This window comes from Mastigoproctus giganteus, chromosome 6, assembly GCF_048544385.1.
Source record: "Mastigoproctus giganteus isolate SK-2022 chromosome 6, ASM4854438v1, whole genome shotgun sequence".
In the NCBI taxonomy this organism is placed as follows: Eukaryota; Metazoa; Arthropoda; class Arachnida; order Uropygi; family Thelyphonidae; genus Mastigoproctus; species Mastigoproctus giganteus.
In genome coordinates this window covers 17,827,733-17,841,399 of record NC_143580.1, presented here as the reverse complement: position 1 = coordinate 17,841,399, position 13,667 = coordinate 17,827,733, and the positions used below count along the sequence as shown (strand labels likewise).

At 35.5% G+C, this 13,667-nt stretch overlaps 1 protein-coding gene across 1 annotated transcript in view; it reads right to left on the bottom strand.

The window, feature by feature from the left end:
* LOC150084017 (protein Daple-like) overlaps positions 1 to 11,195 on the bottom strand; it is a 303,433-nt gene extending 292,238 nt beyond the window's left edge. Inside the window, exon 1 of the mRNA XM_090375738.1 lies at positions 10,881 to 11,195. Coding sequence (XP_090231864.1) covers positions 10,881 to 10,943 — 63 coding nt within the window. The 5' untranslated portion in view covers positions 10,944 to 11,195. The remainder of the gene's footprint in view (positions 1 to 10,880) is intronic.
* Positions 11,196 to 13,667: the final 2,472 nt, after the last annotated feature.

The following is a 13,667-nucleotide window of genomic DNA, read 5'->3' as shown; positions in this document are numbered from 1 at the left end:
ATATAGACACTAGCAGAATCAAAGAAACCAAAGTAATTTCCAATATAGAGATATGCTTTGCTGAAACCATTAAATTATATACAAAGGCTTTTAACCCCAAGAACAAATCTGCAAATTTATTTATTATTCACAAATGAGATTAAAGCTTCTTTACAAAGATAACTCAACTCTAAGAGTTGAAGTTATTTTTGGGAAAGAAGTTTTTATGTAATTTGTAATTGTTAACTAGATGACAAACCCTTTCAGACTATAATTCTCTAAGCATTACATACATAATCCAAACTAAGTGAGTTTCTGCACATATATGAAGATTCATTTAGAAGCAGGAGCAGCGCCAGAATTTTCTAAAGGGAAGGGAGAAGATAAGGGGGAGGATATAAAGCAGTGTTCTAGGAAATCATTAAACTTTAATCATCATGCAACAATTAAAAAAAAGTCCACATATAGCATCTTTAGTCCTTAACTAAGACCAACACTGTTTAAAAAGAATGGGTTGCAAAGCTTGGAAATATGCTTGCAAACACATACAAATTAATATCGAAGGGTGGGCATGTGTGCAAGCACACGCAGTTTACAAGGTACCATAACCTGATAACAAGTAGCAGCTCCTTTAATTTTCAAAAAAGCCTCAAATTGTCTTAGCATGAACTCCACAAGATGCCAAAGGCATCCTACAAGGATACTGGCCCATGCAGACTATCATGCAGTATCTGTGACAATTTTCTTGAAGGATGCTGCCACATTTTCCCAATTTCTTTAGTTAAAGGTGAATTAACAGAAAACTTGTATTTTGAATAACACTATGAGTAAGTGGAAGGAAGTTTTTTGGTAAATTTTACTGTTGTTAAAATCTCAATTAATTTGCATTCTACATAACAAATTGTACCACAGGATATATTAAAAAGTACATTACTGTATTATAATTAATAATGTACTGAATATATACTACTGTGATAAGGTCAAAGATTATTAGCATTACTAGGAGGCATACGATGCAAGAAAGCAAGCTTATGCAGCATCAGCCAAAAAAAAAAAAACCTCCCATTTCACACCTCCATTCGTTCCAAATGCCTGTCCAGCTCAGCCTTAAATTTATTTAGGCTATCAACTTCCACAACAAAAGATGGAAGTCTGTTCCACCAATAAACTACCCACTGGCTAAAGGCAAATTTCCACACACCTATTCTACAACTGCCTTTCCTCAATTTGAATCTATGCCCCCTCAAGTTCTTAATCTGAGCAAGAGGAAGAATCCCATCAGCATTCAGCTTGCTCATCCCATTCAAGGCCTTATACACCTCAATCAGATCACTTTGCAATTGCCTACTCTATAGGCACTGCAATCTGCAGAACTTCAGCCTTTCTTGGTAAGAGCACCCTTTGTTCGCCTTACCAATCTTGTTGCCCTTCTTTGTACTTGTTCTAGAAACTCTACATCCTTCCTAAAATGAGGCCTCCAGACCTATACACAGTACTCTAGGTATGGCCTGACCATTGCTTTGTATAATGAGATAATCACCTCCCTATCCCTGCTAGCAAAATTCCTATATATCATTGACAAGACACCATGAGCTACTCTTGCAGCCCATCTGCACTGCTCAGAAAATGGTCTACATGGTCTATTACTTCTTTAACCAGGAAGTTATTATTTTCCTTGGAACAGAAGTTAATTATTTGAGTCACCTTTTGATCCCTTTTTGAATTGGGGATTGCACATCTCCAGTCCATAATGAACTCCCCTGACTCCAAAGGTGTTCTCATAATTATAGCTAAGAGTTTGCTTACCTCCTTTGCTGCCCCCTTAATATAATTGGATAGATCCCATCCACCATAGGTACTGCTTTTATGTTAAGCTTCAAGATGGATGATAATGAGTGCTGTCTCAGCACATCATCAAAACTAGCAAAAAAAAACATTTTACCAATTTCATTTTCTAATCCTGCTTTAAATTTATTCAAATTACCCACTTCCCAAACACTACATAGAAATTTATTCCAAGAATCAAATTTATGTCAAATTTCTGAACATTTATGCAATTTTTGAACCTGTCTTTCTTGCTAAGAACATTCTTTTGCATCCCAACTAATCTTGTTTCTCTTCTCTGCCCCACCCTTTCCAACAGATCTATGTCCTTCATAAAACAAGGTGTACGGTATTTCAGATTTTACCTAAACATTGCCTTATACATTGGGATAATTACCTCTTCGTCGCTGTATGTCATTAACAGAATCCCATGAGCTATTCCAGCAATCTGCACTACACAAAAAACTTCCTGTCAGACCATATAATTACCCCTAAGTCTATTTTCCTTACCTTGCATTTAATGCTACCAAATACAGTAGTATATTATTCAGGGATAACTGTTACCTAAATGCAGTACTCTGCTTTTATCCTGTTATCTTAATCTACTATTTTTCAGCACATCTGACTAGTTTATCTAGATCTTTTCTAGCATACCTGATTATTGTCAGTAAATCCTATGCCTTAGTAATATCAGCAAACTTTAACATCAATATCATTAATAATTATTAAAAACAGAGTCCACCAATGAACTGTATAGTACCCCACTGATAACTCTGACAATTTAATATGGTATTGACCTCTATCAACAAGGGGAAAGAAATTACTTTAAAGCTGCCATAATGGAAGCATCTAATATATATATATATATATATATACACACACACTATTAAGAAAATACAGCACAAGGAGAATGCTAAGGCAAATGGATAAGAAGTGAATGAATAAAAAACCTACTTTAAGAGGGGGGGAACCACAGAACAGTTATAAAGTGATTTAAAAAACTCTGAAGCATATGATAGTTATATGATCTATAATGGAACCACAGAAATAGAAAGGCTGGCAAAAAATGAGTGAGAAATCGTTGGCTAAAAAAACAAAAAAAAGGGGGGGGGGAGGAGTTTTGCACAAACAGAAAAAAAGAGCAAATAAGATCGAAGAAGATTCAGTGACAGGATTTTAAAGCAGTATTCCAAAGAATCATTAAGCTGTAATCATCATGTAGCCGTACAAAAAATCCACATTATTCTAATCATGGACAGGCTATAGCCCCTGAGACCACCCCTGGATTGGGCTCTTATGTAACAAATGCAGTAAAACCATTAATAATACCTCAACTGATCTAGATGAAACAATGGTACTGAACATCTATAAGAAAAACTGAATGAACCTTACACTCTGAAATCAACAAATGGAAATTACAGAGACCTATTTATTAGAAAAACTTTTGAACCTAAAGGCAAGCAGTTCCCTAGGGTATATTGCAGACAACCAGTTATTTTGAGGAAGTATGCCAAAACCATTAAGGTTAGTCAGGAGGATTTTATTAGACTCAGAGACAATTTCTTTGTAGTGAAGAGGTGCCAGTGTATCACCAACCCAGAAAGATGGTGAAGTGGATAACTACAGACTTGTGAGTCTTACTTCAGTAGCAGGGAAAATCATTGAGATAATGATTAAGAATGTAATACAGGATCATCTAAAGAGAAATTTACTAAAAAAATTTTCCAACTTCATTAATAAATACTGTAAACAGTAAAGGGCTCAGCTCTGAACCCTAAGAGACTCCACTATAACATTAAGTTCATGAAGAGCAGTGCCCACTTATAATCATCCTCTGCTTTCTGTCACTCAACCATTCCATTATCCACAGCAGTAACTTTTCCCCTAACACCACACCACTGCAATTTGTACAGCACTCTTACATGTGGAAGAGTGCCAAAAACTTTACTTAAATAAATAAAATAAATTTTTCTGTTGATACTCCAAAATGACCATATAGTCAGAGGAATTCACAAGGTAGAGAGAATATAAGAAACAGCACCATATTTAGCAGTCGCGGGCTTGGACCCCGGTCACTCAAGGCATGTGTACTTATGCACCTTGTGCCTGACCACTCCGCTATGGTGGCCATAATGATTTATCCCCAAGCATGAGATAATGATTATTATTATTGAGCATTGGGGCATACATTGTATTTGTGAACAACATCTCCACACAAATAAATAACATTATATAATGGCATCATTCCATATTCAGGGCAGTGTCAAACACAAAGAGGCAGGAATCCTTCCCCCAAAAATAACACCACACAGTTATGTACTCACTGAATGGCAATTTATTTTACATTTTTTTGGTTTCAGGTGCCATGTCATAGTCATCAGTGATAATAGGAACATCCTTCTGATAAGAAAATTATCAAGAATATTTTTAAATCAAATTTGAGAACAGGTAAAAAAAAGAACAGTTTAAGAACACTCTCCCCAGATACTGATACATGGTATTTTGGTAAAAAGCATCACAGTTTGTGAAGAAATGCAAGTAATAGTATAACCACCTTGCAACTAATATAACATGTGTTTCAAATATGGAAATTAACTTTTTGCATAAACAATGCTATTCTTATACTTTTTTGTTCCAAGAACAAAAAAACATAAGAAGCTTGTAAACAGCAAAAGCAAAAACAAATGCTTTTTTTTTGTTCCATTTATTGTGATTCAGACTGCATATACTAATGCAATCTAAATCACATGATTTCATTCTAACATTACTTGAAACCAGTCTGAAATATGCAATTTAAATATCTTATTTAAATACATACAAATTAAAAATAATTACTTCTGTTTATATATGTAACTATTTTCAACACAACTGTTAATAATTACTTGTTATTGGCTTTGATCGCATTTTGTCTGCTAAATTACTCATACACCACGATCATCACATATTCATTATATGTGATGACTATTTTGCATCTACATTCACACATGAGGAGTTATTAAGGGAGGAAAATGACAGAAGTTTAACAAACTATAACAGAATGCTTAATGATTTTGTAACAACTGAGAGAAAAGTGGAGAAGAAATTGTTGAAGTTAAACATAAGAAAGGCACCTTGGGTTGATGGGATCAATCCAGTTATATTAAAGGCGGCGGCAAAGGAACTAAACAAACCCTTAGCCATAATTATGAGAGCATTCTTGGACTCAGGGGAAGTCCTCACAGACTGGAGATGTGCAAATGTATCCCCAATTCACAAAGGGATCTAAGGGTGACAAGAGTAATTACAGACCAGATAGTTTAACTTTGTTCCGGGTAAAATAATGGAGTCACTGGTTAAAGATGCATTCCAGGATCGTCTAGACAAGACTGCAGCAATAATTCAGACACAGCATAGGTTGGTTAAGGGAAAGTCTTGTCTGTCAAATTTGATAAGATTCTATGATGTAGTTACAAAGGAACTAGATGCAAAAAATAATTTTGATATCATATACTTGGATTTCAGGAAAGCTTTTGACACTATTGTGCATGGAAGATTACTGTACAAATTGGAGCAGTATGGTATTAAGGGTAAGTTGCTACAATGGATAAAAGGGTGGTTGAGTGGGAGAAGACAGAGAGTGGTAATCAATGGACGCTGCTTTTCGCTGACTAATGTTATTAGTGGAGTCCCACAGGATTCAGTGTTGGGCCCACTGTTGTTTTGTATATTTATCAATGATATTGATGAAAGCATACGAGGCTTATTGTCGAAGTTTGCAGATGATACAAAGGTTGGCAGGGTATTTAATGACAGTTTGCTACTGCAACAGAATCTAGAAAATTTGTGCAGATGGGCTGAGAAGTGGCAACTGATGTTTAACATTGACAAATGCAAAGTATTGCATATGGGTAGAAGTAACCCCAGAGGAACGTACCAACTGTGTGGTACTACACTTAAGATGTTAGAAAATGAAAAAGACCTGGGAGTAATTGTGCAGTCAGATATGAAGTTTTCTGAGCAATGCAGACAGGCTGCCAGGGCAGGTCATGAGGTTTTGTCAATGATATACAGGAATTTTACTAGCAGGGAAAAGGAGGTGATTGTCCCTCTGTATAAGGCAATGGTCAGGCCTCGCCTTGAGTACTGCATATAGGTCTGGAGGCCTCATTTTAGGAAGGATGTAGATTTGCTTGAGCATGTACAAAGAAGAGCAACAAGATTGGCGAGGGGAATTAAGGGATCCTTTTACCAAGAGAGGCTTAAGTTCTGCAAATTGCAGCGGCTGGAGACTAGGCACCTGTGAGGTGATCTGATTGAGGTGTATAAGGCCTTGAATGGGTTGAGCACACTGGAATTCTGATCGGATTCTGTACCTGAGGGGACATAATTCAAATTGAGGAAAGATGGTTGTAGAATAGATGTGCAGAACAAACTTCTATCATTTTTTTTTTTTTTTTTTGGCTGATGCTACATAAGCTCATATTCTTCTGTCTTCCTCACTAATCTCACTGTGCTTCTTTGCATCTTTTCCAACAGATCCACATCCTTTCTAAAATGAGGCTTCCAGACTTGTATGCAGTACTCAAGATGTAGCCTAACCATTGCCTTGTACACTGGGATAATCACTTTCTTAACCCTACTGTTGGTAAAAATCATAAAACCAAGGGCTTTCAAAAACTTCCACTTCCTGTTCTCTATAAAAGCCATGAAAGGTTAGATAAACAGAATTATTTGCTGAATAGTTTCATTCTAAATTTGTTCCATCTGTAAAAAAAAAAAATGTCAGAAAAAGCTTTGTTATTCTTGACATGCTTCAGATCATCCAGATGCAGATGAATTGTAAAGGGATGATGCAATATTGTAACAATCTCTCTCCCCCCCCCCCAACCACACAACTCTAAATTCAGCCAATGGACCAAAATACAGTAAAATTACATTATTATAAAAATTCTTGTTCGTGCAGTAGCATAAATTGAAGAAATCAACTATATTAAAAAAGATAGCTTTAAAGATGTTGTATCCCTATTGCATTATCTAAAAAATTACGGAGATCTCACAAAAAAAAAAAAAAAAAAAAAAATGGCCAAAATCAGATGAATTCAAAATATTTAGAATCTGTAAGAAATGACACTGAGAACAACAAAATGGATATCAGTTGCTAACATGAATATGCCAAGAAGGTGAAATAAGTCAAGTAACAGTTACAGTTGGATTAACAGCATAAATAAAAATGATTTCAAATTTCATACCACAGTAAAATTATAAAATAGGGTCAAGGAGAAAGGAAAGGATAATGACAGCTCAAGAAGGAGCCATTCAAATGAATTTAGTAAATTCATGATCGTTTTATGTTGTTTCAGACACACATATATTGAATGGACTATAAAAAAATAGCATACTAGCTCACCATATAGCTTTTATGTCTGCTACATGTGCTTTAGAGAAGAAGTTGAACAAAATAAAGAGACAAGCATCTGTGATTTCTTTATTAAAAAGGGAATACTAATGTACACATACGCAAAGTGAAAACTAATGTACACATATGTAAAGTGAAAACTAACGTACAAAAATGTGTTTCAAACATATCAATAATTCAAATAAGTTTGGGTAAAATTTTTCGTAGACACAATCAGTTATTGTGCCTATGTTTATTTCCAGTGTTATGACATTGCGCTACAAATCACATACTGTATATGTATTAAAAACATACTGGTTAGATGTAGCACACTTAAAAAATATGCTTAGCAAGATAAAAGAACAATTTTTTTTAAAGCAGATAATACTGATTTATCCACAGTATTATCTGCTGGTTAGAGAAAACTTATTGCTGACAAATTTTAAAATATGTACTATGTAACAAGAGATTTAAATTAGAGGACCAGTTTATAAGAATTGTTACATGCAGTGTTGAATCCAGAGTGTTTACACTGGGGGAGAGAATGTAAACTTCAGGATACATGCACCGGGGGGAAGGGATATATGTAATATTTATTATTAGCTGTATGATGCAAGGAAGCTACCAAGAAGTAGAGGGAAATCACCAAGAAAGAGAAGAATGATGACATCCAGCTCAGGACCCCTGGGTGTGCCAAGCCCATACTCACCAGATGTGAGCCCCTGGGGTTTTTTATTATTATTTAATATTAACAACATATGCATATGTTAGAAACAAATCTGTACATTAAGGATGTTATAATAAGAGAACATGAGAAAAACAAAAGGAAATATTTATTATTTAACATCTAAATACTAACAGTCAGTTCACAAAAACCACATTACTGACAATAATCACAGTTTAATAATATGAAAATCACCAATCAAAATTTGCAAAAAAATCATTCATGCAAGTATTATAATATTCTTATTCTTCTTTGCATTTTCTTTACATATGTATCTATCACTTCATTTATTAATTTTTCCGATAGCTCATTCGGGCCTGCTAAACTCATCTTCATGCAATCAAAATGAAACAAAAAAATAAGCCAAAATTTCAACGTCCGAGGTCTTTGAACAATTATTAAAATTAAAAATGCTCTCTAATTACAGTACAGATACATTTATAAAATGTATAGATTATAAAATGTATTGTTTATAGGCTGCGACCAAACCATCTTATTTGTGGTATACAAAGAAAAATTAGACACAAGTAGACTTGCTGTGAAAAAAAACAAATAAAGGGAATGTGAAAACCATAAAGCAAAACTGCTGACGATTGAAATAGTGGCTGCAGTAGACTCCTCTCTCTGCCTATAGCCCTTCCCCTGAAAGCTGCTGGACACTCTCTAATTACAATAGTATCTGTCACTAAGAAACAAATTCAGGCAAACCTATTCGTGGCCTGTGATATAGTCATCGCCTTGTTTGCAATATACAAAGAATTAGTCGCAAGTAGACCATTTGTGTGAAACAATATCAAGAGATGGTTTGTGTGAAAATAAAAGGAACCTGAAATCCATAAAACGAAAATGCAGACACTTGAAATAGTGGCTTTTAGTTGCAATTTGTGCAGCCAGAAATATTACCCATTTAATTATGTTGAAAATTTGAGGGGTCTTTTGAATTGTAATGATTTATTTTCGCTGTGTACCACCTAACAAGTACCACACTTAGTTGATGTGAATTTTTGTGTTGTGTTTATTTGACATAAATTTATTGAATTCGTGTTTTATAATTACAACATTGTGTAAACTGATAATATGAAAAAGACCTGGTGATGGTAAAAAGTCATGGTCTCTAAAGAGTGCAATAACAAGAAAATTTCAATTAAAATGAAATAAAAAATGTGGCAAAATTTCAACATCAGAGGTCTTTGAACGATTATTAAAATAAAAATTACTATTTTTTGCTGGGGGAGGGGGGAATTTTATTCCAACGGGGATGAAACTCACCCCCGCTGGATTTGACAACACTGGTTACATGTCATATCAATATATAAGTTCCCTCTCTCGAATTACTGTTTGAATAAAGATCTTAATTTATTAAGGAGTGGCTGTCCAATGTGGCAATGCATATATTACTATTATTAGCTATATGGTGCAAGGAAGCCTGTGGCTTATGATGCACCAGCCAAAAAAAAAAAATTTTTTTTGAATTACCCCAAGAGAGAGAGAGAGAGAGAGAGAGAGAGAGAGAGAGAGAGAGAGAGAGAGAGAGAGATGGGAATCACCAAGAAAAAGAAGAATGATGATATCCAGCTCAGGACCCTGGGTGTGCCAAACCCATACTCATCAGATGTGGGTCCCTGGGGTTGATCACGTGAATTATGTGATAATATCCTAAGCTATAATATCTTATTAATCTTCATAAAATATTAAGTCGATCTCAAATAAACATCATGAATTTATAAGATTTATAAATGGAATTAATCAAAACGCGAACGTTCTTAATAAGAGGAGTGAGTGAAATACTAAGTACTAAAAGAAAACAATAAGAACAAACCTCCTCTCTGTACAAAAGGCCAGGTGACACAACTGACCTTAATATGCAACAAGCATGTTTCTTAAAAACAAAACAACAACAACAAAAAAAAAAGCTTTATTTACTACTTGGATTAACTGCTCTAATTATGGTCTCACAGGCCACCAATTACGTGAGGCAGCTGAATGAGTTATCTTAAAGCTGCAAGCTGGCAAATTTTTGAGTAATTAAATGCACCCATAAAAGTAACAGATTTTATATTGGCAAATTATCGATTTTTTTTTATTTTTATTTTAAAAACGAATTCTATAGCTTTAATTTTTTTGTCACTAGTGACCTACTTACGTCTCTCACTTAAAACATTCGTAATAATAAACACTTAACCCAGTATTTAAATGATATGTTGTATATAAATAACAGACAGATAAATCTTCTCAACGTAATATTAATTCAATATAATATGCACAGTTAATTGGAAAGGAGGAGATTTAATAGTCAAAGACTGGGACAAAAACATCCATGACAAAAAAAAACCCGCAGTAGATTTAAAAGCATTCAGAGCACTGGTATTACGGCTCATATATACAATTTCCATTTTCATTTTCCTCTACTTCATCTTTTCTTCCATAAATGCTATTTTTCTTTAGTCTTGTGAACATATTTCAATTAATTTAGTAAGTTGGAGTGTATTGTGAGCAATACGTAAGGAGTATATTGATCTAGTAATAATGAAGCTATAAAAAAAAAAAAAAAAAAAAAAACTGCAGCTTTAATCACAAATAGCATCTTCACTGAAGCATCGCAAAGTGGTGGCGACAGTACGACACTGTCTTTTCCGCTATAAATGAGACGCAGCGTTCTAAAAATAGACGGAAGATATTTTAAATAATAATAAAACATCTCAATAACGCACAATTACAGTTAGTAAATGACAACACGGGTAAACCTATCATAGTGGCTATTTCTCATAGCCACTATGATAGGTTTCGAACAGATACTCCGAATGGCCTAATTAGCACCAGGAGAAAAAAAGAAACAATAAGGAATGGCTCACCTACTTCCGTAGAATGTCAAACTCCAATTCATATAAGCAGACTTATGCCCACACATAATGGTATATATTTGCAGCAAAGTATATAAACATACAAAGGGTAATAAAATAAAAATTAAAAAACACTCACCCACGTTACTAGAGGACTTTTCATAAATGGAGCTACAGCAGCCGTCATGTTTGCGGAAGCCATCGACTGCAGCTCCAATGCGCCTTATTGTCCTACACCCTCCATCTCATTATAAACAAACCCACTATTTATCAAGCTCCGAATAGGGCCAACGATCTTCATTTTGTATAATTCAACTCTTCTTCCTTGTTGGAGTGACGTTAAGTCACTCTATCCAGTCTCAGGTTCAACAACACAACTAGAATTACGTCATGAGGCTTTTCTAGCCCACCCTTCTTTATACCAAACGCACCGCAAACCAAACGCCACAACAGCTGCAACTTCCCAACGTACACATTAAAACGCTACAACTGTTGTCAACGATTATTTTAGAAGTCCCTATACAAAGTATAAAAATATCCCTCTGCCAAAATTGAGTAAATAATTATCCATCCCTAACTATCTCTGATAATCCCGTTATATTTTACAATTATTTGTCACTACTTATTTCACAAAATATAAATTATAATTTACTTATTTTATCCAAATAGCATTAAATTTTATGTGTGGTATATAATTCATATGCATATGACTAATAAAATTAAAGGTAATAAAACTACAAAGTTGCTTGAAGAGTTTAAATTAAAAATTAATAAACACATCTGAAGTTGATTTTCAAGTACAGTATCATCGTTCAAATTTTTAAAATAATAAATACAAGATTTCCCAATTCAATTCCAGGTTTCGGTTTAATGCAAGTCTGTCAAAGCAAACAGGACCATGATGCAACACACTCTCGCAATTCAAACTGTGTCCCAAGTAATTTTCTTTGAAGCTGTCGTGTTCCCCAGCTTGACAACCTCAAACGGGAGGTTTAAACCTATGAACTACTATAGTTCAAAAGTCTATGATAATAATGTTCTATCTCGCTCCTGAACTTTTCATTTGTCTGAAGATTTTGATCATTGGGATCAGAAAAACAAGGAGTACTGTGGACTTTCGATACCGCTTCGATCTCCAGAAATTGCAAAAAGAAGTTCATATTCGTTCGGTTTGATCGTGGAACGGTTCTCCCAATGACAGAAAAGCAGCTTTAACTTAGCAGAGAAGCAATTCCCATAATGCTAACAGAAGAATTAGACAAACAAACCGAAGGTCGGTGCTGTTCCGTACTGTTTCACTATAAACAAAATCTGCTCAGACGTGAAGCATGCGGAAGCTCTTGGTGGCGATCCTTCTTGATCAATTCGTTCAACAGGTGACGAATCGTCGATTTCGAATGCATCTATGATGCTACTAAAACACTGAATCAAATCGATAAAATGCCTTTATTAAACAAAAAACAAAAATACACGTACTGACTGTATAAACTGTACATTAAAATAATAATAAAATAAAATAGTATATAACAAGAATAAAATGCGATAAAATATAAAATAAAAAACGCTAAAAATATGTTTAAAATCACTAAAACAGGAGCTTTCGGCGGCAATACTGGTTGCAGGTTATCCGACACATATGCTCCACCAGGTCCGCGACATGAACTATGACACCTGCGCACGGTCCACTTCTCGTGCGTTGGAACCGGAAATGGAACGAATCACTCTAAACCGTTCGTCTCTCCTTAGGATAAGGGCTTCAAAGAGTGGATGAATGCGACAACTCTTATCCCTATTAAGACTATAGCGTCCAGACGAACATATCCTTAAACTCTTTAGCCAATTCCGGTTCCAAAAGCCATGCGCTCTATCTACAATCACGGCTTCTTTAGCTGTAATGCCATGCCAAGTTTCCCAGACATGTTCAGCTACGGCTGAACCCACATAATAGGCTGTCTTGAGGGCCCTATCGTGTTCCCCCAGGCGATCACGCATCCCAAGTTTTGTTTTCACCCACAATCCAGACACTCAATTTCGTATACGACTCCACTAGTGTCATTACCTGCAATAGGATCTTTGATTGCGCACACTACTGTGTGCAGTCTCCGACCCGGCAGCCGCACGCAGCGTATCTTACACGAACGTAAAATACGGGAAATGTGTTCTGAAATGCCCGGATAGTAGGGAATGTATGCAGTGGCAACAGGTGTAAAAGCATCCCTGCGACTGCTACTCATATCTCTTAAACATCCCCCTCAATAATACTCTAGGGGTAACCGCACTTTCCTAGGTCAACCGTAACCCGTTTAGTCTCGTCGCCCCTCTCCTCAAATGAAGAGCAGTGGGATCCCATCCTTCCCATTAAAGCCTTAACCACACTATTTTTTTGGCAACCTACCTGAGCAGTTTTAAAGTGTGTGTATTGGCTACGACACATAGGTTTTCTGTAGGAGAGGGTGACGAGTCTTACAGTTTCCCAGCCGAGACTTACAGTATTTTATTATTTTAATATACAGTTTATACAATCAGTACGTGTAATTTTGTTTTTTGTTTAATAAAGGCATTGTATCCATTTGAGTCAGCGTTTTAGTAGCATCATAGATGAATCATAGAGTTCTTGACTCCAGAAGCCTCTTCAATGATTTCGAATGCAGTACACAAAGAAATCAAGAAGCGTGGAATGGAGATCAACAATTTCTTTTTCAAAAATTGAAGCCAAAGTAATGTTGATCACACTTTCTTCGGAAGCAAGGAATTCATTAAAAAGGTAGCTGTACCAAGAGACGCCACACCAGATGGAAAAGGCCAGGGTTCGAATCCCGTCGATGACGCGAGGCACTTTTTTTGGGCTTTTTTCACTCCATGATTGAGTTGTTCCGTCTCAGGCGTAGATAGCAAGGTTTTTCTCCCTGAAAAACTGTGCTTTTTT